The following is a 26,459-nucleotide window of genomic DNA, read 5'->3' on the forward strand; positions in this document are numbered from 1 at the left end:
GGTGAGACACTAGCATGGGTTGCCCAGGGAGGTTGTTAATGCCCCAGTCCTGGAAGTGTTGGAAGTCCAGGTTGGATGGGGTTTTGGGGCAATCTGGTCTAGTGGGAGGTGTCCCCAGTCATGGCAGGGAGGTTGAAACTAAATGAAATTAAGGTTCCTTCCAACCTAAACCGTTCTATTATTCTACGATTCTTGACCTCTCAAGGGCTACCGAAGAGACTGGGAATGGTCCTGAACTGTCCTTGGATGTGCTCATGCACATGGACATATGTATCCAGGCACAGTCCTGTGCCATGGTATGTGTCTATGTGGCTGTGCAGTCTTAAGTCTAAATGATGTGGACTCATGTTTTGTTGTTGAAGATGGTTAATGTTTTTTCAGGTTTGTTTTTGGTTTGTTTTTCATTGATTGTGTTAAGAGTTTTATCACATGGCCCGCTAAAAAGATTAGCAGGGAAGAGTTTGCCAGAATAAAAACTTGCATGACCAATTCCCTGCCTAGTATCTCAGGAGCTATCAGGAGATAAGACTGAGAGGTAAACCAATGTCTGGATGAAGTCTTCTGGCAGGGCTTGGGCCAGCTGTGGCTCATGGAATGGCCCCTTGGAAAGCGAAGGGGCATAAGTTAAGGGGGATGCTTTCTCAATCAAACTCTTACATGCCAGTGTGTTGTTTCTGGTTAGATGGAAGGGAAGGTTTTAAACTGTCCAGTTCTTCCCTAACGACATGTTGCTTTTTAAGCTTGGACAGTGGAACAAGAGGAATCAGCCCTTGGGCAGAAGACTTGCATACTGCTTGCCCTGTGCTCCCTTGCTTCTCTGTAATTGTATTTCTCTCTCTTACGTGGAGAATTGTTGTGAAACTGGTCCCATGTACCCTGGGAAGATTCATGTGAAGTCTCTGTTTTTAAGAGCAGCTCTCTTTTTTTGACCCTAACCTCTTCCTTGATCTTGCAGTTAAATGCCTAAAGGGAAAGCAGCATTTTAATTTTATTTTACTTTTATGAGAATTTGGTTTGTCTTGAAAGACAGGGTGGGAAGAGGAGTGAGAGAGGCAGACTGTCAACTCTGCTGTTGCTGTATTAAGAAAAAAAGGGGGGATCTTTTAATAGCCAACTTTGCAAAGTGGTAATAAAAAGGACATTTGTTGAATAGTTGCACATCTTTCAGTGTTTCAGCTTAGATGTAATAAAGCTCTTTTATGAGACAAGCGGTCTTTGATAGAAAGATAAATAACATGCATCTGTCTGAAAAGGCGTAAGAGGGCAGCTTTTTCAGACAGGCACTTCTTATCATCTTGGAGCTAAGTATCCCCAAGCTGCCAGCTTCTCTTCACTCAGCCTTTTGTGCTGGCAACTGCACGATTCAGTCTGAGGAACCACACAGTGGTCAGGCACTATTGCATTAGCATTATATATGAAGGTACTGGCTGCTGAAGATGCCAGACCAAGAACTGTTGTAACTTTGGTGTACCTTCAGAGACAAGGAGAAGTTTCTTGTGCTGCAAAGGATGTATCTCAGCCTTTCCTGCTATAGGTCACTGGGGAGAAGTCCACCAGACTAGAATTTTTAAGCATAAAGGGTGCTATGGCTATGTCCAAGCTGAGGGTGAGGATGTCACTGTTTGGCTGGTCCTTGGTGATGGACCAAAGCTGCCCTGTCCATCCTGCCTTACCTCTTCTTCCAAGGATGTCTGGATGCAGCAGGCCTCCTGATGGCAGCAGTCTTGCAGGTTTGGAGGACACATACACACACAAATGTACTTCCTGCCAGGCTACCCTTGTTTCCAAGATCTGGTGGCTGACTTGTGGGGCAGGGCTGGTAGCCCCAGCCACGAGGTCTGACCGGGACATGACCTGAGCATCTCTCCTCTGCTCGTTCATGTCACCGACACTACAAGGTGCAGCATATGTAGGTGGTGGTGTCTCTTCTGGGACTTGTTTCTGCATCTGCCTCCCCCTTTTTTGCCTTCTGTCCCTGGACCAACACGAACACTTCTCAGGTCTTTTTGTCCAGGCACTTGGAAACTTACGGGACGCTTCGTACTGGAAATTTGGGAGACTTCTCCAGAGGAGGAAGCAGCGTCTCCTGTTTGTCTTGAGTTATTCTATCACAACAATGGTTTCAGAATTTGCCTAATTTAAAAGCTAGTTTTAATCTGATGGGAAGATGTTTGTGTATTTAAAATAGTTATTCCTTGCTGGAGCCACTCCCTTCTTTTGTCCTCCTCTGCTGGACTTTTCAGCTTCGCTTAGCTAATATGCAGTTCTTGTTTACAGCAGGGATACTGGAGCATGAAGAAGGAAGTCAGTACGTTTAATACTGATTTGTTTCCAAGCTTCCTGTGCATGTGCATGTACGTGTGTGTGTGTGTCTGTTTTCAGCCTGGTTCCTCCAGACGCTGTGCAGCCTTGTTAGAAGAAGCCAAGGGACCGGTGGAGACGCAGGGACTAGATGCAGCGGGCGGGGTTTTTTATGTCTTTTACCCAGTTTGGTCCTGAGGAGATTTAGATAACGTGGGGAAAAAATCCAGTATGGCAAGCCTGGTGAGGAAGATGCTAGAGCAGACAAAGCTGTTCGGTGGTGAGTATGAGAAACATCTTGCCTGATGGGAGAGATAACCGATCGGGGTTTAGGTGGCAAGGAAGAGAAATGTGGTAGTGGACCAAGAGCTGTTGGGTATTGTTTTCATCTTCCATTTCCAGTGCCAGATGGCTACCTGGAAATTCCAAAACCTTTGTTCATGGAGAAGATGGTTATCCAGAAGTCACTTGTAAAGTCTGTTCCTCAGTGCGCCCTGGCATTTCTGCCTTAGCTTGGCTAAATAAGAGCACTAGTCCTTATACGTAGGATGGCTTTTAATTTGGGAGGTTTTGGGAGGAGTGGGCAGCTTGCAGGAGATGGGCATCTCTGGAGCATATAAACTGTTATGTCAGTTGTGACTGTACCAGAAGGTGGGATTGAGAAGAAAAGGATGCTAATAAGCTGTAGGAGAAACAATTTTATTGCTTTTTCTTTTGATTTGGTGGTAAGTACCTAACTGGATTTCAGTAAGGTGCTCTCATGTTGCAGTGGTTACAGAAAGCAGCAGCGGCAGTGTTGTGTGTTTTGGGTTTTAAAATATTCCAGTAGCAGCACCAGCCTGTGCCTGGGGTTTTTCATTTAAATTTATGGTGTTTATTCAGCTCTTAATTGTGCAAATTAGAATAATTATAGAGTGTGATTATATGTGTACCCGGTGAGTGTTTTTAAAAGGCCGACTCAGGTTTCAGGAATTTATTTTATTAGCCTGGTGCAAGAGTCCTTTCTTCGTGCTGCTGTCCTGTAAAGCAAACATCATAAACTGCCACAGCAGGAAACAATTTTTGCAGCAGCATATCTGAGTGAATCCATCTTTAATAGGGCAAAAGGCTCTTCAATAACTCAGGCTAATTAGGGCTGATTTGATGAGTTATTGGAGGCTGAAACAACCCTCCCCAAGCAGAGCAACTTCTCTCTTCTCCAGAGTTCGGTAAGGAGAGGAGGGCACAATTTGAGTCATGTGTGATCAGGTTTGTGCAAGTGCCAATTTTATCAATGTATAAGGTTGTTCTTGGAAAACAGGATCTTTGTGAGTTACTGACTGCTGCTGGTCTCTCCTAAGGCTGCAGTTGAGTGGGGGATACTTGACACGAGTGTGAGCAGCGTCTTGTGTAGAAGTTAGGGACTGGACGTGCAGAGTATTGCCTTGGGCTTTGCTGGGAAAGTGATCTTGTGGCAAATGTCTCTCTTTGCTTACTCAAGACTTCTTAGAAACCATGACTTTCTGCCTCTAGGAAAAACTGAGATGTCATATAAACCAGAGTAATCTCCCTGATAACTTTGTAACAGACATAGCGTGACAAATATAGGAAAATGAAGAGGAGATCTCCCTGATCTCTCTGTAAATAACTTGGGACTTCGGGTAAATTACGAAAATAAGCTGAGTGAAAATAAATAAATACATTTCCTTGTTCCAGAGATAAGGAGATTGGAATGATTCTAATTGAAATTTCACTTGGGGAAAAAAAAAAAGTCAGTCTGAGAATTAATGTAGAGGAGTTTTTTGCAGGGAAGTCTAGCAGATATTAGACTACTAGAACATACACTTACTTTGCATAGTTCTCTTCAGAGAAGTTTTAGCCCATCAATGTTTGAAAGCACAATTCTTTGATGAGGGAAACATAGCCAACAGGGAAACATGTAATAAGCATTGATTTAATAACTTTCAGTGGGATTTCACAATCTCCAGAGAGGTTTTTTTTAGACTTAAACCTCATTATTTACTCTGTGGGGATTTGTGCTAAATGCATTTTATTTCATTTTTTTTAAATACCTGCAATGCTAGGAGGATGGTGTGAAATACAGCTGGTGGGAGGCTGACCCCAGAGGAGGCATATCCCTTGAAAAAATGTTTGGTTAGAGTGTATAAATACAAACACTCCTTCTGCCCTACAGAAAGCGTGTACTGGAAGTCTGGTTTCTTCATTTGTGGATGTTGGGTCCTGAGACTTCAGTTCTATAATCCCAGATTACTGCCCGATCTTTGTACCAATGTGTGGATAAAAGGAATGCTGCAGTGAGTGATCTGATGGAGAAAGAAACAACGCAGGAAGGAAACGTTATAAAGAAGCATAAAGGACACTTACAGTATTTATTTTCCAGTGTTTAAAGTATGGGGAGCAGCAAGAATATAGATTTACACCTTACTCTGTGTTGTCACGTGTAATTCTGGCAGAAGAAAAGTCTGCAGCAAATTAGGCTGATAAGCATTTTGTCTCTGCTATGTAGGGTCTCTGACTGATTTCCACTCTTCTTTATTTAACTCTTCTCATGCCATAAAAAAATAATAATAAATAAAATTTTGTATTTCGTCTTTAGTTCCCAGTGAGAGATTTACTACCAGGATATCTGAAAGTGATCTTGGATTTGTGTATTGTTGGTTTGCAGCTGGCAGCAACTCTCAGCAGCTTTCAGAGATTTTCAGGATTAATGAACTAAATGAATGAACATCAGTCTTTAGAAGGGACTTCTCTGTGGTGACGTCTGTATAAAAATAGACATGGTCAGAGGCTATTTCAGCAGGAGTTATATTCCAGTTACTTTGAGACAGCTGATTTTTTTTAATGACCCTCTATATAAATATGTTTAAGCTCAGTTCTGATAGAGAACTTGTGAGCACTTCATGAAGTGGTGGTGAAAATGAACATCCTAAGCTTTCAATCTTTATTTAAAACAAAAGGCAATAAAACGTCAAGGTCAAAGTAGGCGAATGGCATTTTGCCAGCTTAACAAATGCTGTTGTATTTATCTCTCTTCCCCTGGGATCCCTGTTACTTTTAAAATACTGTTTAATTTGCCTATCTGGTGGTCTACAGCTGCAGGAGAAAATGCAGATAATTTTTTGGATTTGAGATAAACTGAAATAAGCTTGAGCCAGGCCCTAGCTGAAGAGACATTTAAGTGAAATTGGCTGTTCTAGAACATCATTGCTTTCCTTATAAAATACAAAAATACAAATTGTATAGAAAACTCAAGACATTAAGATTTTGCTGTTCTTTACAAATAAGCACTTAACTAGGCAGTATCCTTTTTTTTTTTTATAACTTTATGCTGTGTTTCCTTTTAGTTAACATTTGAAATGACACCCATTATTTCAGTTGTATTGCCACAAATGGTGCTGCTGTATCACCTGAAGGCGCTGCAAGATGATACTGGATACAAGAATCTGTTAAATTTAAGTTCAAGTTGTCACATCAAGACTTGTAAATAGCAGGAAAGTTAACAGCCTTAATGGTTGCACCATCATAGAATTACTATCTTTCAGAAGGTAAATAATAGTGGTGTAACAGGAGCCTCCAGTACCTCGAGGATTTTTTTTAACGCGTGAGGAATATCTTATATCTGAGACTGCTGAGGATGATAAATTGGGGCCGTATATAAAATAGTATGGATTTTAAAGGTAGTAGCCACTAAGCTGTCAGTTCAGCGTGCTGTGGCAAAAAGGGAGCTTCAATATTCACTCAATCACCTGAGTGCAGTGGCATTTATGCTGCCAGTTCAAGCGAGCGTGCGGGGTAGAACATATTTGCTAACAAAAGCATCTTGCGTAATGGAAATCGTACAGGTGTCAGAAATAGTCTCTCTGGTTTGGATTTAGTAATACTGCTTTCTGTCGTGGAGCCATCAGAATCTTGTCTTCAGCCAGTCTTTTAATGTTCTTAAAAAAAAAAAAAAAAAGGGAACAAAACATCTGTTTCAAATGTGTGTTAGCTTGTATATTCATTGTTCCTATAAACTAAGCAAGCTAAGCACAGAATGTTGTGTGCTATTTGCTCTGCAGACAGATAATTGCAGAATGGAGCAGAAATTAAGCAGATTAAAGTACAAAATCATAGAATCATAGCATGGTGGAATGGTTAAGGTTGGAAGGGACTTTAAAGGTCATCAGGTTCCAATATCCCTGCTATGATCAGGGACACCTCCTACTACACCAGGTTGCACAAAGCCTCATCCAGCCTGGCCTTAAACACCTCCAGGGAGGGGGCTTCCACAACCTCCCTAGGCAACCTATTCCGGCACCTTACTGCCCTCATGGTGAAGAATTTCTTCTTGATGTCTAACCTAAATCTACCCTCTTTTGGTTTAAAGGGGTAAACCCATTACCGCTTGTCCTATCACTGTCCTCTCTGGTCAAAAGCCCCTCCTCAGCTTTCCTCTAGCCCCTTCAGGCACTGGAAGGTGTTCTAAGGTCTCCCTGGAGCCTTCTCTTCTCCAAGCTGAACAGCCCCAACACTTTCAGTCTGTCTCCAGAGCAGAGCTGCTCCAGGCCTTTCATCATCTTTGTGTTCCTTCTCTGGACCCTCTCCAACACCTACATGTCTTTCCTGTGCCAAGGGCTCCAGAACTGTACACTGTACTCCCAGTGAGGTCTCAGCAGAGTAGAGGGGGACAATCCCCTCCCTGGCCCTGCTGGCCACACTTGTTTTGATGCAGCCCAGGACACAGCTGGTCCTCTGGGCTCCAGCACTCACTGGTGGCTCATGTCCAGCTTCTCATCAACTACCACCCCCAAGTCCTTCTCCTCAGGACTGCTCTCCAGCCATTCTCCCCCCAGCCTGTATTTGTGCCTGGGGTTGCATGTTTAAGTTCCTATTTCTCTTTACTGGAAACTTCATATTTCAATTTTTTGAAATAATGAAAACATTTTAGCCTCTAAAACGCAAAGTTGTCATCAGTAGTGAATCACTGGTCTCTGAAGATTTTTTTTTTGTATTAAAAGCAATCTTTTTCCTATTCTTTATCTCTGTGTCTCCTCCTCACTACAGATAACCAAGCAACTGCAACAAGGCTCCTTGCATTGTTCCATAGTCACTTTTCTTAATGGAATTAAATTTGCAGTCATAGAATCAAAGAATCATAAAATGGTTTGAGTTGGAAGGGACCTTAAAGACCATCTAGCTCCAGTTCCCCTTCTTGGGCAGGGACATCTCCCACTCCCTCTCTGACATGACAAAATAGGGTATTTCTTTATCCCCAAAGTCCAAGTCAAATTCTCTGGCCAGGCTTTCCTTTTGGACTTAGGTTCTTCACAAGATAATTAGGAGGTCCACATTATAGTGTTTCCAGCTTCACAAACTGGACTAATAATATTCTTTACTATCCTCTCTGTGTTTTTGCTTGGAGGGCTGTAGATATCCTGATTGTTTAGAACAGGCTTTTTTAGTGATCAATAGACTTTTTCCTGATTTAATTCCAAACTGAATGAAGCCAGTGTAATTCTGAATGGGGAAGATTTCTTAAATGTTCCGTTATCCATGTTAAGTTACCTTAATTGCTGAACATAATATTTTTTTAATATCCTTGCCTTTCTCCACCTAAAGTTCACAGCAGGTGGTTGCAGTATCAGTTGTGACATGAAACTGTTTTGCCTTCTGCCAACCAGCTCTCCACTACTACCACTATGTAAATAAATACCAGTTACTGCTGATGCTGTAAACACTTGAGGTATTCACGTTCACTTGTCAGTATTTTCTGCTATTATCATGATTAAATTTGCAATTCTGAGTGTTCTTATCAGATAACAGTAAGGGAGACAATTAGTTTTGAAAATGAGATTTCTCATCTCAGTAGGGCCTGAGAGGAGATAACAAATTAGATGATAGTTTAGGTAGAAGGAAGAGGGAGTGTAAACTTGGGAGTTCAGTTAATGCTGGAAGTTCTAACTAGGCTAGTCAGAAAAAGAACAAACATTAATTTCCTGCTTGTGTCAGTAGATTTTAAAGCTGTACAATGAATCTTTTGACATTGCCAGCTCCTTTCTGGGACAATCATGGCAGTGGCTAGTTATTTTCGGAATGAAATTTTCCTGAGAAAGTGCTCAAATATATCTATACTTGCTGAATTACAGCTTTCTAGTTGTCAGATTTCAAGAGCTCTACATCAGTCATCAAATTCGTACGGCCAGCTAATGGCTGCATCAGACCTATCTGTCAGAAGAAGCTGCAGTGGAACTACTCTGTGGTGTCTTTACTCCTTCTGGCATCCCTGAAGTTAAGATATTGAGATAACAAGTACATGTTTCTTCCTTCTCTTCCCTTCCCCTTCCTCTGTATGTCATGTTTCACCTCTTACTTTTGCCTCTAAATTTCTGAGCTTTAAATACACATTTATTCATCCTTTTTCTTCAGTGAGAAATTGTGTTGTGTGTCACTAATCTCTTTTGTATTGCTGCATTGGTTTTTCATTCTGTTTAATTTTCCCAGTAGTGTAGTTTATGGCAACTGGCTTCAGTTATTTTAATAGGAATCCTTGCATTTAATTACATTGCATTTAATAATAGAATGCGAGAGCAGTGATTTCTCCCCTGGCTTTGGTGGTATTACCCAGAAATTGCCACCTTCTGGTTCATTCAGAAGTTCCTTTGACTCTCTAGTACTAAATTTAGAGATCTTAATGTTACAGGAGATGAAGCTCTCGTTTTAATATTCCTCTCATTGCCAACTTCAAAAAGTGTTAAGAAGAGAAAATTAAATCAGTGTTGGAATAGATTTTTTTTGCATTGTTGAATCTATTGAAATGTAAGGAGGCCTCACCTGGAGTACTGTGTGTGCAGTTCTGGGCTCCCCAGTTCAAGGACAAGAAGCTACTGGAGAGAGTCCAGCACAGGACCACTAAGATCATTAAGGGACTGGAGTATCTGCCCTGTGAGGAAAAGCTGAGAGAGCTGGGGCTGTTCAGCTGAGAGAAAAGGAGACTGAGGGGGGATCTCATAATGCTTATAAATATCTGAAAAGGGGGTGTCAGGATGATGGGGCTGGACTCTTCTCGGTGTCCAGTGACAGAACAAAGGGTGATGGTCACAAACTGGTACACAGGAGATTTAACCTGAATATGAGAAAATACTTCTTTACTCTGAGGGTAACAGCACTGGAACAGGCTGCCCAGAGAGGTTGTGCAGTCTCCATCCCTGCAGTCATTCAAAACCTGCTTGGATGTGCTCCTGTGTGATCTGCTCTAGGAGATCCTGCTCTAGCAGGGGGGTTGGACTAGATGATATCCAGAGGTCCCTTCCAACCCCCACCATTCTGCGATTCTTTGACTTTGAAAAATGGACTGAAAGCAGAAGGGCAGGTGGGTGAACCCTCCTTTTAACTTCAGTGATATGTAGTCTCTTAAAATCCCTATAGATTGGAATGGATATGGATTATTCAGCTGTGAAAAATACAGTCAATACAACACAAAGGTTATATGATTTAATCCATCTATTGGTTGTATTTGATAGTGGTTACATGGGAAGAGCAGAAAGGAGAGGGAGTAGAAAAAGTAACTGAAAAAACCCAGTAGGGTAGAAGAATGAAGGACAAGAATAAACCCAGCTTTTTTCCAGTGAATGTGACAAAATGATTCTGAATAAGAAATTGATGTGCAATCATATCAGTTTAAATCTTGCCCTATTTCTGGAAAACATTTTGTAGATCTGAAATGCCACTGCAGGCTGATGTCAGTAACTAAGGCAGTTCAAGAGGTATTTGTCTGGGTTCTCCCACCTTTGCTATGAGTTCCTCAGATGTGCTGCTTTAAACACTGGAGTTGTGAACCCACAATCACCAGCAGCAGCCTGGTGTGAGCAATGACTTTTGGATTTGCTTGTGTTTGCTTGTACTTCTGTGATCCAGGGTGCACAAGTAAATACGTTGATTCCCTCTGGACTTGATCATAATGATCCTCCTTTCAAACTGACCATTGCAGCTTTGCAAACTGTCTCTATGTAGCTGAATTTCCACCCAAACCAGTAAGACGTGCTAAATTAGATGTTCTAAGATCTGAACGTGGTTTAGTGGTTTGACAGGAAATGTGAATTCTTGTTCACTTGACAAAAAAACCCTGCTTAATTTAGGCATGCTAGAAATTTGGCAAATGGTTGGGGTTTTGGGAGAAAGTGTGGGAGATCTTACACCCTGTCTTGTGAGTAGAGAGTGAATCATGGTATCTGCTCTGGGAACAGAGCATTTTGGTTCTCAGCTGCTTGGGGAACATCTTTCTGTGTACGGAACAAAGCAAGTAATAAAATACAGAGAGAAGAGCTCATGCCTTCTGTGCATGGAAAAGAGAGTCTGTATCAAAGCTTAAGTGACCCAGAAAGGAAGGGCAAGGAAGCTCAGAAGACAGCTTGTTAAAATAACTTTTTTTATATATCTAAAGAGCGTATAAAGGTTATTTTAAATATCAGCAATTAAACCTGTCTTAAGTGAAGAAAGCGATGATTTCTTTACTGTAGGACAGTAAATATCTATGGCATTGCCAGCTCTTTTCAAGCACTTTGGTATCACGAATTGCTTTTCAATCTGTGAGAGCCTGGTGATGTCACACTGTCTGGTAGAGGGATATATTATGTTCTCCACAAGTTCAGTGAAGTTATATATGAAACAAGCAGAGACCTGAGACTTTTTGCTATTTTAAAAAGTTGAAAAAAGTTATCTTGATAGTCCTAGAAACTAACCTGTCTTGCACACTTGCTCTTCTGGCCCCAAGTTCATCAGCTGTGAGAAGTTCAGAAGTAGGTTTGACAGGTCAGTTTAAAACACTAATACATGCATTTAAAAAAAAAAATTAAAAATCCCCAAAACCAAACCACAATTTATTAAACTCTTAAGGTGATTTGTTAAGGATTATCTTGAGGATTGTCTTTTTGTATTTAATTGCAGCAAATTATATTCCTTGAGGGCTCTATATTTTAAGAAGATAAGCTCTGATTTATCCCTGGCTTTTTTTCCACTGTTCCAGTTTATTCCGGAGTAATACTGAATTTTCTTCGGTCATATTTTTTTTAGACAGTCAACGAGATGAAAGGAGGACTTGACAGCTTGACAGTGTTTCAGAAAGGAGAAACTTGGTTTTGTTTTGGTTTCAGTTGTCCTTGTGTCCCTACATGTGCAGGGAGGTAATTTGAGGCTGGAAATCGTGCCAACTGCAGGCTGGTAAAACCACGTGATTTATTCCCCCAGTCTCAAAATTGTGTGTTAATCCTGTACCACCAGCACCTTTAGTGTGAAGCTGCTTGTGCCTTGCTCTGCTATTGGGACACAGGAGGGCACAGCTGCTCCAAAGCAGTAGCCTGAAATATGGGTTGGAAAGGAGACAAAATTTGAAGTGTGCTCTGTCAACTTTCCTACTTTTCCATGTTTGATATGGGCAGGAGTAGAACCAACTGGATCCCTGTCCTCCTCATCCCCTCTACAGTGGAGTGGCAAGTGTAGAGGGGGTTGTTCTGAGCTTTGGAGTCTTTTCCTTCCATCATTCCTTCCTTTTTAATCAATATCTCTCCTGAAACTCTGCCAGCTGGCTGTAGTAAGAGGAGAGCTTTGTTGGCTTTTGCAGGAGGCCTGGCCAGTTAGTCTGGTTTAGAGATGAGAAGTGTAGGAAGAGCTTTATTGACCCCAAGACCTGATCTGGGTTTTTATAGTCTAAAAAACAGATGCATAACTATGGGATAAGAACAAGAAGTTGGATGTTACCCAGACAACAAGTATAAGCCCTGAGCTTGTGCAGAGTTGACCTACAGGCCCTTTGCTCTATTTGTAGCATCCCTGTGAGATCTGACGTCGGCATTGTCCTGCTCTGTCCTTGCTTGCTGTGAAGTGAGGAGGGAACAGGAAGCCAAGGCCTTGTATTTCATCTAATGTGGTGGTGTTGGGAATGCCGAATTGGGAGGATTTCCTGGCCTTTCTTGTTTTTTTGGAAAAAAAAAAAAAACACAACAAAAAAAAACAACTTCACAACAACAACAATAAAATTAATCCTTGTTCTGTCTGCCTCTTCCCTTGCCACTCCCCACCACTTCTGCCTCGTGCATCCCCAGCCCAGGGTGGAATGTTTCCAGGCTCCTTTTTGAAGATATTTGTAAAAAAGTTGAACTCCATATGTTTGGGTTTTTTTCCCTAATTATTCTTTTACTGTAAATCATTGTAGTTCTGTATAATTGATCTATATGTGGCAACTTGCATCTGGGGAGGGAAGTCACAAATGGGTTTGGCCTGTGCAAGCATGGGGAAAGGAAATAAAAAAAGTTTGAAAACAACCCTACCCATAACAACCGGGGGGAGAAACTTCTTCAAAAATACAAGTTAGTTTTAACTTGTTTTGAAACACTTAGAATAAATGTCTTATATAACTGTTAGGAATTAAAGTAGAGCAGAGAATAGAAGACACAGATTTCTCTCCTCTAGCCTCAGCCTGCACAGCAAAATCAAGCTTTATTTTTATAAATGCATAGATCAAGGAGGGCAAAAGCACTTTAAGTCATGAGTATTTTTAGCAAGAAGGAAAAGGATTTCAGCAGTGTTCCTTCCCATACTCTTTGGTTATAAATCGCATTACCTTGCTGTGCTTCAAAGGAAATCAAGATTTCAGGTGCAGTGTGCTCAGCGTGTAGATTTTGTTTCCCAGCACAAAAGAGGTGAATTTTACTTGCTGCTATATGCTTTGGGGAAAGAGAGAATGTATGGCTGGGATGTATGCTGCAGTCAGGAGCATCTGTGGTGGAAAAACGTGAGCTACAGCAGGGTGGGGGGGAATAAATGCCGTGCCATGTCCGGTGTAAGAAGATTAGGTTAATACTGCAGCATGGACTTAGCAAAAATTAGAAAGGATAATGCTGCATTAATTCACACAGGTCTAGTTTCTGCAACACAGTGACAAAACAAAACTGGTAATAGTCTAAAAATATAGCCCTGAATAAAAGAACTTTCTCCTCCTCCTTTTTTTTCCTCCTTGCCCCTCCTCCTCTCATTTCCTGCTTGGGCACCCAAAGTTGGAAACTTAGACTGAGTTTTGATTTGGATTTTTCTCTTTTCCCCAATGCCTTAAGTACAAAAATAAAATAATAATTTTAAAAAAATGTTTGAAATCCCTGTTTCTGTAGCTGTGACTCAGTCCTGTGGAGCCTCTCTGCCTGGTGTCAGGCTGGGGCTGCCTGGGGGAAGCAGAATAAGCACATACCCAAACCGTGATTCAAGCTTTGAAATGGCACCAAGTGCACTCGCAGCATCGAATGTGCCGGATCACGCTGCGTTTCCAGTAACAGCCAGAGCCTGCTTGGCTCTGAGCTGGGAAAAGTGGTCATGCAGCCTGGAAAAGGGGAGAGAGGCCAAATTACACATTCATTTGGATAATTAGGTAAACAGTAAATATGAGAAGTCTGTCTCCAGAGTCAAACTCCATTGTTTTTTCCTAAAAGTCTATATTTAGATTTGGCAGCCAGTTTTATCGCAATAATTGGTGCGTTGTTTAAACAAGGGCACTGATGCGTGTGCATGTTTATCTCTGCTTAACTGGATTGCTTATTTGAAGTAGAAATACCTCAAAAAATACGACGCAGACCTCTTCAAAATTTGTGTACTTGACTCCTGAGGCACATGGTCTTTATTAGAAAATAGATGCAATTATTCTCGTTCGGTTTTGTAGCTTTAAGTCCCAAAGGAATTGTACATAAAGCTGTGGAAATTTGATTTTTTCCTGATTGTGTGCCTGACTGGTGCATGAGTGTTTCACATGTGTGAAAACATTTTTGTAAGATATAGACTATAATAAGTTACTAAGTGAACCCATACGAGTGCTGTCCTGTCTATTGGAATACACATGTTCATTAATTTAGTTTAGCTTCAGTGGTTGCATATGTATTTGTAAAACCCAACGTGGCTTTTTGTTTTATATTCAGAGCAAATAACTCTGGACTTGTTGGCAGGTCGTTTTGAAACTTCAAGATACAATTTCAAAGTCAGACTTTTTTGTTCACAGCAGCTCTGCATCACTTGATGAGGTTAGAGCACGGTTTAATAACAGTGCTAGTGTGGTCAAGGTGAAAATAGAAACGTACAGCTCGTTTTCTCTTTTACTGATCAAGTGAATAAATGTGAAGGCCTTGAATTAGCATAAGGAGAAATGTTTTAACCAAGTGACTTTTTGACAATAGATGCACATCAAGAGAAGGTGGGACAAAAGTATCTTTGCTGAAGCTGCTGCCTGCGGTGACCTTGGTCACAGCAGGGTATTGGCAGCTCATTTCACAGGGCTGGCAGTAATTTGTTTTGTGGACAATTAGTGGCTTCTTTCTGAAAGCTGGCTTCTTTGTAGGTGTGATGGCTGTCATAGTAGCATGCTAAAGAGGCTTGTCTGAGGGTTTAAATAAACAGCATTTAAGAAATGTCAACTCCAAGAGCATGCAGTTCAGGGATTTTTATTTCATTGCTTTTATTTTCCTGGTCCTGTTAAACCTTTTGGTTAAAATTTCCATTTTTGCAATGGAAATTATTGAAAGTATTTTTATTTTAAAGAGACTGCTGTGCAATGGCTGTTGCCTGGATGTGCCACTTCTGGATGCTCAGTTTGGAAAGGATTGACCTCAGAAGTAGGCAGTTCTGTCATCTGGTAAGCCAATGTTCACTCCTAATGAAACAAAAACAAAGTCATTTTGGAACTTGAAAGAGAATAGTCTCTGGTACAGTGATAATGAATGAAAAGACACAAAAGAAATGAAGTGCTTGTGTCAGGGGAATGGCCTTGCTGTTTGGTGCAGTTGCTTGAGGGCTGGGCTTCAGCCTCCTTGTCCAGGTGACACAGCAGTCCTTGCAAGGACAGCTGTAATGGCTGGGGACTCTGCCTGGGAGGCAATGACTTGTGCTTTGTGCAAATCCTTTTACACAATGTCTAGGGGGTTGTGTTTCTGTTGGTTTTTGGTTGGTTGTTTTTTCAGGGTTTTTTTGGACCTGCGGTGAGAAGGTGTGTATGTGTCACATGTTTATTCCCCTAAATAGTCTTTGAAAGAGAAATTCTCTTTCCTCCCTCTCCTCTTTCCTCTCTCTTCAAAAGTTGAAATTATTTGCTTTCTCTTTTTGGGAGAGCCTCTTTTGTACCTGCTGCCATCAGACACAATTTCATATTAACGTCTAAGGGGTTTCATTTAAATTCTCAGTTCAGCCTTGGTGTTAGGATGTACCAGTTCATCTCTGAGATCACATGGCATTAGTGCAAGCAGTGTCCTACAAGGGCATAGAATTTGAGAACAGTTTGGGAAGGGACCTTAAAGATCACTTAGTTCAGTTCCAAGCCCCCATCCATGGGCAGGGACACCTCCCACTAGACCAGGCTGCTCCAAGCTCCATCCAACCTAGCCTTGGACACTTCCAGGGATGGGGCAGCCACAGCTTCTCTGGGCAACCTGTGCCAGTGTCTCACCACCCTTACAGTGAAGAATTTCTTCCTAACTTCTTCTTAATGTTTAAGCTAAACCTCCCCTCTTTCAAGATGAAAGCCATGACCCCTTGTCCTATCGATACATGCCGTTGTAAAAAGTCCCTCCCCAGCTTTCTTGTAGGCCCCTTTCTTTAATCATTCTTCACATCACAAACACAGAGTTAGTGAAAGAGGCTGTGTTCCTTTCTTTCTCCCAGTCTTGTGCTGTTTTGGTGCCTGCAGGTCACCTTGCTTCATCTTTTGGCTCTGCATGCTGTTGCCAGTTGTGAAATCTCCAGCCCTGGCGCCAGGCTCACGGCTGGCTCAGGCTGCCTGGCAGAAGGTATGTCTTCATTTCAGCACTTCATCACTGTCCTCATCTTCTGGCTTTTGCAGTGATGAAGACTGTTCCCAACAGACAACCTGTGGAGAAAGAACTCTTCTAGTTAGAAGGTCATTTAAATTTCAGAACTGCTCTTCTTTTCTCCCCCTCGTGTCTCTTTTTCTGTCTCTTCTGGTTGTTTCTTTTACTTCTTTCCCCATGCTATGTGTAGTAGTTAGTCCTACAGCAAGTGGAATTTTACTAACTCTCTTTCCAAGCTGGTACTAAATGTTTTAATTCCAAACATTTGGCATCTTGAAGTACTGGCATGTTTAATCTTTCTTCCTCGCGATTCATTTCTCCATGTAGATGAAGGTTTAATATTAAAACTTCTAGATGTCACTGATTTATTGTCAATTGTTGCACTTTAATTTGCTAATATTAATACAGCGTTTTGGAGGGGCTATGAGGTGGGTGTCAGGCTAGTTGTCATATGGTTCAAGGAATTTCCCTGCCTAAATTCAGAGCCTAAAATAATTTGGCTTTGTAAATTCTTCTCTTGGTTGGTTGTATGCTTGTCTCCATGGCTAATGCTTTAATGCAGGTTCTCAAACCATTGCTCTTTGTAGTCTAGTCTAGCAGGCAGAAAGACCACTGGATATCATAGCTGTCATGAACCCCTGTGCAGACTGGATGTAAAACTAAGCAGGAACTCAAGTGTCTCTTTGGTGATTTCAAAAATTAGGTTTGTTTGGTCATGTTCCTCAAGTTCATGCACAGATTCCAATTCCATAGGTGTCAAATATCTCAGGTGTTAGATACTTGTTTCAGTTTGTGTGAGCTAATTGTTCACTTTCTCATTAAGGACTGGACTTTTTTCAAGTCTTGATAGTTTGGCCCTGGGAGCCCCCAAGCCTGCCTGTTGGCATTTTCTAGCTGTAAACCAGAGTCCAGAGTGGGTAAGTGCTTGGCTCATGGCACTGGAAAAACCTTTCCACTAACGTCCTCTTGCTCCCCGTCTTTCTGCCCAAGCTACCACAAGGTCTTGCTACTTAACAGCAGTGCAGGGTAAAAGTCATAAGAGCAGAGAGAATATTTCTCTTACTTGTGGTATTTAAATGGTAAATGATTATAATTCTGGATGTTGCTGAAGTTTGTTCATTTTATATACTGATACACAATGATTTTGGAGAGTTTTGTCAATTAGCTGGTAGTTATCTTTTGCTGCTAGTTGGCTTTACAGAGGGATTTCCAGTGTTTGAGAAGCTGCATTTTAGCATCTATTTACAAAGCTAGTATTGTGTGAAGGAGTAGCCCAAATAAAGGTAGTTTATTCACTGTCATAGGGAAGAGCAGGACAAAGCAAACCCAATAGAATTAAAGCAATTCATTTTTCAGGAAACATATAGAATGAAATTATAAACCAAATCCCCAGTATCCTTGGTGTAGAGTTGATAGGTCTTATTTTTGCAACAGTCTGCACTGAGGATGTGCTTCTTTACAGTTAAATTTTAAAAAAGGGTGGAAAGTTGGAATAAGTATACCTGCTATTTGGGCATAGTTACCAAGACCATTTTTGAGATATTTATTAATTAGTGTGCCTATATACTCTACCCATTTTTCCTTAGTACTGCTAATCTGCAGTTGGTTTGATGCACACGGGGATCACATGTAGCAACAAAACTCTGTTCTGCTGGTAAAGCCCTGCTTTAAGATTGCAGGAATAATGTTCTTTCCCCCCCCTCCAAAAAATCCAAAACACTTAATTGGAAAATGAGCGAGGAGATGGAAAGGTAGTTTTGCCTGCTGAAAAACAACATCATTAAACACCTAAATCAGATGTTTCACATGATACCAAACCCAGCCTGTAATCAGGAAGAAATGGACGTCAGAGTGGGGATAAGCACTTTTTTTATTTGTATAGTCAAAAGACTGTCTTGCAGAAGTTGTCAGGGAGGTAGGTCAGTGCAGTTGCCTTTCTTCAGGCACTGAAGTTGGTGATCTGTGGCTTTGGAGGGTTTCCTCCCAGCTTGAGCTCCCTGGATGTGGTGGTGGCTCCATGGTGTAAGCCCACAGAGGAGCCAGACCTGCAGGAACCGCTGTGTCGCAGCGCAGAAAACCTTTACGTTTACAGAATGTACAGAAACCTGTAAATCTACACAAAGTTCTCAGGCAAGTGCCGCCACTGGCTCCAAATGGGACTTCTTACTGTAACAACTTTCCCGTGCTGGATTGTAGTTGCCAGAGTGTTTACCTTCAGGTCATACATTTGTTTATTTGCTCCAGCGTGTGTTGGTAAAACACTTGGCAGGCTCGGGGTGGCGTCGCTCGCAGCTGTGTGTGGGCTCGTGTAGCCTCTGTGTGCGCTTGGCTAGCTCCTAAATGTACATTTTTATGGCCCCTGAAACTTGGCAGGGGCTGTGTTTTGCCGTCAACAACAACAACAAAAGATTGCTAGTGAAATTAAAATCTGGCATCGCCGTTCTACAGGTTTGTTCGCGAGGTATTGAAATGGGATTTTCTTGAGAACTTTTCCTGGCGTCCGCCCAAGACTCAGCATCTCATAAATTTATATTATCTCCCTCTGCTCTGCTCAGTTGACAGGGCTGCAGCAGCTTCTTGTGCAGGTCACGGGAACAGCATGGAAAATTGAAGCTGGGAGACTTTCAAGTGGGGAATCTGTATCAGCAGAGAAATGGTAGAAGTTTTGACACAGAAATAGAGGTCAGAAAACTTCAAGAGTTTTTCAGTACCTGCCATTAGAAGCTAGACCACCACAGACGTGGGCTGAGTCAGTCTGCATTGCTGCTGCTTTGGCTGTAGTGAAGGGTAAAGGGCTGGGAAACACTGGTACAACAGCTACAGCATGCCTTGGTACAGAAATTTCCAGTCAGGAAAATCTGGCTCTCTCTGGCCTTTAAATGTGCTGGTGTCACCATTTAGCTTGTCCATAGATGCATTTCATTCTGGGCATAGCGACAGTGGAAACAGCATACCTTGTTGACTGATCTGGGATGGGTGAGCTTTCCATGTGGTCACTGATAGGCCTTGCCAGCTGAAAGCTTGTCAGATAAACACGTGGCAGCTTTGCTCTCAGGATTTCTAATCTGAGCTCGGCAAGTTATCTGTATTCCAGCCACGCTGATTCCAAACTCCAGCAAGCCTTGCTCTTCCAGTCACTCTAATCCCAAATGTATTAGTTTTTAAGGTGCTGTTTCATCTGTCCTCTGCATAGCTTCATGCACTAAATATTAAGCAGTCAAGTAAATCAGGTGCACTGGTCTGTGCTGAGCTGAGCAGAAGTGATATCCACCTGCAGGAAATGTTGCAGGGGGAAACAGATGCATCTTGGTGATAGGAGATGGGAAGGGGATGTTAGGTCATTAATTACTTAGCCTTGCGTAAACAAAACTTAATAGTTTGAAAAGTCTCTAATTTAAAGGGAAGGAAAAATCTTTCATCTTCTATGGTATTTAGCCACGTGTCAAGTTGGGTCAATTGGAAGACTTTTGTGATGATTTCTGCTTTATACATTGATTACTTTCTCCACAAACTGTTCCATTGCAGTGAGCGTTGGGCTGGTTTTGAAGGGGGAAATAGCTAAGGGGGAGCTAGATTGCAAAATCAAGGGTCCCTGCCTGACTGCATCCCTTCTTGTTTGTCTGGGGAAGATGGAGGGTGCAATTTGTTTTATTTTTTATGCATGTTGAAGGACTCATTTAGTGGCTGGTAGGTTGGGAGTTAACTTCTCAAAGAGTGTCTTTTCTTAACCTGTTGTTTGTGTTTGAAAACACAGGTGGGGTTTGGTGGTTGTATGGGTGGTTTTTTACAAAAAGCTAGTAAGTTTGTGCTTGGTCTAAAACTAATTTAAAATACAGTAGTTTAGTCATGGGAGGGTTTCAATTAATCTTTTTCCCAATTTAAGCTATGCCAAAGATGAACTAAAATTTTACAGGTTATAGTTAGTGCCTTTACTCAAGCACTATCAGCTTTCAGAGGGAGAGCAAGCACTGAACATTTTTTATCATCAGAGACAGGTTTTCCCTACAGCTGCTTGGCAAAGATGCATTTGGGTTGTTTTTTTTTTTGTGGTGTTGCTTTTTTTTTGTTTTGTTTTTAATTGACTGGTAGTATTTATTGAACAACAAGTATTCTGAGGAATTTTGGAAGCTTCATGAAGCAGAGCTGGGTAGTATTTTTGGAAATCTGAATGGTGGAGAGTGGACTGCCCACACAGGAGGCTGTTGCCAAAGAATTATCTTCATATGCTCAATGAAAATGTAATGCTGCTTGTGTACATTTTCTGTGGGATGTTGTTATAAAGTTAAGAAATATTGTTTTCCCAATATAATCCTGAAATGGAAATACAGTTACATTCCAATGTAGCAAATCTGCATTTTGTGCATAAATTACTTAAATATCTAGGAGTAGTGAAATACATGCTGTTAAACATGTCAAATTGGATGATTAAATGATTGGATTGAGAGGAAGAAAATAGTAATTTTCTGAAAAAGCTAAAGGAATGATTTGGCACAATGAACTGCAAACATTATCAAAAAAACCCTTCCTTATGAGGAAGATTTCCTAGCTGAGGGTCACGTTTTTTATGCAGTAGGTATTAAAAACGGGAGGTGGAAGTGCAAATATTTCAGATTTTCTCAAGTTAATTGACAAGCTCCTTTCTTCCACTGCAGTTATTTTACCTGCTGACAGCTGCGTGGGCAGCTCTGTGTGGTTTGGGATCATGCAGAACCAATGTGTTAGCAGCAGTCACTGCTGTTAAGTTGATTACTCTGTGACAGTGAGAGCCTGTAAAAGCTTCCCAAGAACAACTGCTGATCTGAAAGGACTTAAGTTTTCGTGTGAGTAACTGGACTGCAGGATCAAGGAGAAAGTTCTGCTCTGTGAATTACTTCCTTGCATTTTATATGTACACAAGAAATGCTGGAGCCAAGTGAGACCAATTTTAGAACAGTGACTTTGAATTAGTGTAGGACAAAGTCTCTATTTGGCCATCATCTCTGCTACTGATGATGTGTATGAGGAAGAGGGAGTCCAGTTTGACTCAGCCCAGGCTAACATTTTTGAGCTAGCAATTGAGTAGAACTGTCTCATTTGCAGACTAAGCAAACTTGTTTATCAGTGATTTTATGCCAATAAACATGCAAGAAAGACCATTTTACACTCTCTAGAGTACCTTGTGAGGTCTCAGCTAAGAGAAGGCAGCTGGATAACTTTTCCTTTGATCACCAAGTGCATTCATCTGAGCAGTGGGTAACATGAAATCAAAAGTGAAATCAACAGTCAAAAAAAGACCCTTCTTAACATTATTCAAACTTAAAATAAATTGTGACTTTACTGTTTCTGGGCTTCATGTTTAAGGCTTATTGAAGTCTGTCTTTTTCTGTGTTGCTAATTCTGTACAGAACTGTGGTCCAACCCTGGCCACACTGATAAAGATATTTTAAAGTAGAAGTTAACCTGTAACTGGTTTTGCATGTTCCTTCAGGTGTAATTTGAGACCTGGTTAATCTTTCTGCACGTTCCCTTGCTGAAATGGGTGTTCTCTGGAAGTCAGTGATTGGTGTAACTCCCTCTGTATTGGGAAGGAGATGAAATGATCTTTCCATACAGTCAGATGTCCACAGGGTAGTGGTGAAAAAGAGAACTAGGATGAGAGCACTCCTGGTGGTCATCTCTATCCTCAGGCAAAGACCAATGTCTTGCCTAAAGGTTTGTTCTGTCCAAAGCACAGTTGTGCTAAATCTCTGCTTCAGAGTAACCTTGATGCAGCTGGTGTCATTGTCTGAGTTGAGTCATTCCTGTTGGTCCTACTGAGCACTCTGATGCAGCAGATAAGTGCTTTCAAAACGCTGTTTCAAAACGTTATTTGTATGGGTGCTCAGCTTAGTTGCTGCGTTTCGACAGGAGTTGGAAAGTGTGCTAGAAACCTACAACAAGCAAATCCCAGGAGGACTTTGGCTACTGTGCTGTTTGTCTTGGTTTTCTGTCCTCTCCTGCCCTTCTGTCTTTCCAAACCAAAAGTAGATGTAGATGTGCTAGCGGAAACTACAAGCAAGGCTTGCAGAGCTGACCAGAAACCTACCTCACATTCTCAGTTTCTCTTCTGATTATGGCTTGTGCCATTAGACTGAACCACATAGTTGTCTGTCATAGTTATTCCTACTTATTTCTCAAGTTCACAAAGCCTGCTTTCCGGACTGGATAATTCAAAGCACTAATGCCACATTAGTAGTAAAAGGCTCAACAAGGAAAATGAGGACCCATTGCTGAAAGGGGTGGGTGGTCCAGTAACAGCAGACCCAGTTCAGGGTGGGGTCCTTGATGCTCTGTTTGCCTCCACCTTCAGAAACAAGGACTCCAGCCCTTGTAGTTGGTGAAAGGGATCAAGAAGGAGAAAACTACCAGCAGTGGATGAGGGTCAAGACAGGAACTACTCAGCCCATGCAAGTCCCTGGGACCAGATGGGTTTCATCGAAGGGTCATCAGCAACCCCTGGGATCAAAAAACAGAAGAGCTAGCTAAGTTTTTCCTGGTGAGTTCTCTATCTCATTTTCACGATGGGAGTATTGTATCTGTGCTTATTCCCTGGTCCTCCTGCTTCCTTGAGGAGATCATTGCACTGGATGGAAGTTGTATTAAGAGTTCTTGTTTCTATACATTTTGTAACTTAAGACTCATGCTTTGAGCAGCATGACTTCCTACAAAGCACCAGAGTCGCCATCATTATTTCAGATGCAGAATTTGCATTGCAATGTCTGAGCTGTTTTTACATCTGAGGGTTGTTTTAACTTCCTGAACACGCCAACTGCAGATAGTTGCTTCTCTTCCTCCTTATTGAAGAATGTCACTTGCTACTGAAGAAGGAAATCATTTCTCTGCATGACGGGGATCTTTGGGTATCTTCATCCCTGATCTAGGAAGCAGTGGTACCCTTTTTCATATATACACATAAGGAAGGAGTTTTTGCATCTGCAACTGTCAGCAATGTATTTTGGCTGATGAATGCAGCCCAGCTTAAAGGCGAGATCCCATAGTGGGTCAGTTAATCTTTATTGGTCTGCCAGAGCAGATTATCATTTTATATAACCAGAGAAGTAATTTTCATTGTCACTTCATTGCCAAGGGTCTGTCAGCATTTCCATTAGAAACCCCATATTTTCAGGGATTTGAGTAGACTTGAGATGTAAGTTTTCTGGTCTAGAACTTGGCAAGCATGATCTGAGTTCAGCAGTGGGTATTTTCTTTATGGGATTTTAAAATAGTCAGCTGTTTCTTAAATTGTAGAGAAGGCAAGGTTTTTTTTTCCTCTTGGTTAAACAGATAGGGCTTTTTTTTCCATCTCATTTATTCCAACTAGATTTATAAAAATAAAACCCTTTTCTGTTGTTCAAAAAAAGGGGGGAGGTGGTGAGAGAAAAAGGAAAATGTGCCTGCTGCCCTGTTCTGTTTGCCAGAGGATCATGCCTTAAAACCTTCCCTTTGCTTCAGTCTGTGTTTGGTGAAGTCCCACCCACCCTCTTTGTCCCTTTTCTCCTCCCCTCTACTTACTTCCTTTCGGTATATTTACACTCTCAGTACCTTAAGTTGTGTTTCTCCTCTTCAGTCCATTCCTCCCCTTTGCCTTCTTCTCTGGGGCATGCACTGCTTGATTCTGATGAATCTGCCTATTTTACCTCTCTCCAAAAGGCAACTCTGAGGTGTTCTTAAGTGATACGATGAACCTGTGGTAAATATAAACTCAAGGAATCATCTTTATGCTGTGTATTACTTTAACTATATGGATGTACCTGACTACTTAACTGAAGAACAGAATGTGCCTGGCTCAGGTTTGAACATTGCAACGTCTAAAGCTTCTTTCTGAGTCTTTGCTGTGACTCTAGAGTGAAGTACTTTCACATTCTTTTTTTTTTCTTTAAACCAAATCTTTAATGTAGACTGAAAAAAGCGAAGTGTGATTGGCACAGAACACCATTGTGGGTTTTCATGGCTGGGCTCTTTTAGTCATTTCCTGAAAGCTTGGGGCAGAAATGTGACAGGGCAGGAAGCGGCAGCAAGGCTTCGTGTGCTGTTGGAAGTCGACTTGCTAGAGGTGAGGGCATGTCTTTCTTGCTGAGATGTAGAAATACCTGGTTCTGGGATCAAGGCTCAATCTCTTCAGAAAGAACCTCTTCTGTCTTGCAGTCACAGCAGTGAATAAAATGACTGGGGCATTAAAATGCTGAGTGAGGAACTACAGCTCTGTGGTTCTTAAGCGACAAGGAGTGTAAGTTAAGAGCTGAAATTCAAGGGCTGGAAAATGAGTGTTTACAAGAAGTACTATAGCCTTTCTCCCAGGACCTTCAGAAGATCGTTGTCAGAACAAGAGGCTGGCACTGCTGCCTTGAAGGACTACCATTGGTACCACCAAATGAAAAGCAAGAAGATGAATAAACAAATGAGTTCCGACCTGGAGAAGCCACTCGGAGTGTACAGGTGGCAGAGACATCCTCGGCTTCCCTGGAGGATCAGCAGAAAAGAGCACTTGTGCAGCCCGAAAGGGGAACACAACGATCCAGGTCTTGCCAAGAGTTCTGCGAGTGTGAATGCTTCCAGTGCTGATGATCTCCATGAAGACCCAACAGAGAGGTTTTTTCAGGCAAGGACTAGACCATTTCGGGTTCCCTTCAGCCGCTCTCTGTCTGAACCCATGCCACATGTTGGAAACAGGGATGGAAAGCCCTTTCTGCAAGCCCTGCGTTGGGTGGACTCTGAGCAGCAGGGCGACTTCATCCGTGGTATTTTCTCTTCTCTCTCAAGTGGCTTTTCAAAGATAATGAGTCGAAAAGGAGAGCCTGGCAGTGAGTCAGTAAGCGAAGAGAAGACAGACGATAGTCAGATTGATTTGAGTACAGGTAATGAACTCAATTTTCTTTTGTTCTGTTTGTGTAGCAGGTAAGTATAGTGAGACTTTTTTGAGACATAGTTTAAATTATTTTTTAACTTGGTTTTGTTAACATGACACAGGTGACTCTCTGATCTTAGTTTTTAAAAAAGCAACTGAAAAAGGGCCTTTCCTGATGGGGAAGTGGTGTGTGATGTTTTGGAGTGTGCTTAGAAATTCTGAGGTCCCTTTAAAACAGGCATCATCTGGTGGAAGGCAATAGCATTTTTTTCTCAAAAGCACAGTATTTTTTTCCTGCAAGCACAGTAGCCTCTGCAGCACTGTAGTGTCCTCATGGAGTTATCAAGGCTGCTACTGTAAATGAAGTAGAAAGGAGAAAGAGAAATTAAGATGTCTTAAAAACAGCGTTCAAGACTGTGGAACGAATCTAGTTCCTCAAACCAGATTCACAGTTTTGTAATCAACCAGCCAAACTGATGTCTGCTCCTGGGTAGATGCTGAGGTTGGCAGTGTTGCAAAGGTTTAGCCAGCAGGAATTGAGGTCAGTAAGATGAGAGTCTGAGGTTTCATTTAAATCTACTCTGCTGATAACAACACTCATGAAGCAGAAAAGAAAAAAAAAAGTGTGTGGGGGAGAGGAAGTGAGAGAGAGAGAGAGAGAGGGATAAATTTGCCTTCTGTTTTCTTGGCTGTTCTTGTAGCTTTCTAGTGGGCTGTGCAGCCTGAACCAGGTCGCTGGTGATGCCTTGGAAAAAAGACAAAAGTTTAAATTTTTCATGAAACCTTCCTTCTCCCCAAAACCTCATCACTTTCCAAAGTCTTCCAGATTATCATAATAAAAGCCCAATAACATCTGGATCCAGTTGAGGCTGCTGGACAAGTCACCAGTATTCAAAAAAACTCAGCTTAGTAGTGGCAGTGAAAGAATATACTCTGTCTGCAGGGGCAGTCTTTCCATCAGAGTGGAATGTCCCTTCTAGGCTTATGTTTGCTACTGGAAGCAGTCACGTTGCTGTAAAACAAAAACAAATGGCCAAAAGAAGAAATAACTGAGAAGGATTACATCTGTGTAAGCCTAGTTATGTACAGGCAGTGATTTATGTTTCTACAAAACCTTTCTCAATCTGAATTTGGCTTGATGATGCTTGATAGATTGCATGGAATATGTGAAAACAAACAAAGAATTGTAATAGAACTGTATCATGTTTGTTTTATTTTTTTCCTTTGTCCTTTTTTTTTTTTTAATGTTGAAGGATTCTTGTTAAGGATTGGTTGATCTGGGTTTTTCCTCTCTACTCATTCACATTAGAAACAAAGTTTTCTATTGTAGGCTCCCACTGTTGCTGAGACCTGCTGGGTGACTGAATTACAGTTGCAGATTTCGTGGGACAGTTTTTCTGTTTGGTCACTTTTGCCCAGCAATACATGTCAGCAAGCTATATTGGGAAGGTATTCTATGTGATAAGTGTTTTGGATCAAAACCT

General features: G+C 41.6%; 1 protein-coding gene across 5 annotated transcripts in view; it reads left to right on the forward strand.

Moving 5' to 3' along the window:
- The first annotated feature begins 2,421 nt into the window (after nt 1–2,421).
- RASAL2 (RAS protein activator like 2) overlaps nt 2,422–26,459 on the forward strand; it is a 146,764-nt gene continuing 122,726 nt past the window's right edge. For all 5 annotated transcript variants that reach the window (XM_051625032.1, XM_051625030.1, XM_051625033.1 and 2 more), the window contains exon 1: nt 2,422–2,581. In XM_051625032.1, coding sequence (XP_051480992.1) covers nt 2,533–2,581 — 49 coding nt within the window. In that variant the 5' untranslated portion in view covers nt 2,422–2,532. The remainder of the gene's footprint in view (nt 2,582–26,459) is intronic.

The sequence above is a fragment of the Apus apus genome, chromosome 7 (genome assembly GCF_020740795.1).
Source record: "Apus apus isolate bApuApu2 chromosome 7, bApuApu2.pri.cur, whole genome shotgun sequence".
Lineage (NCBI taxonomy): Eukaryota > Metazoa > Chordata > Aves > Apodiformes > Apodidae > Apus > Apus apus.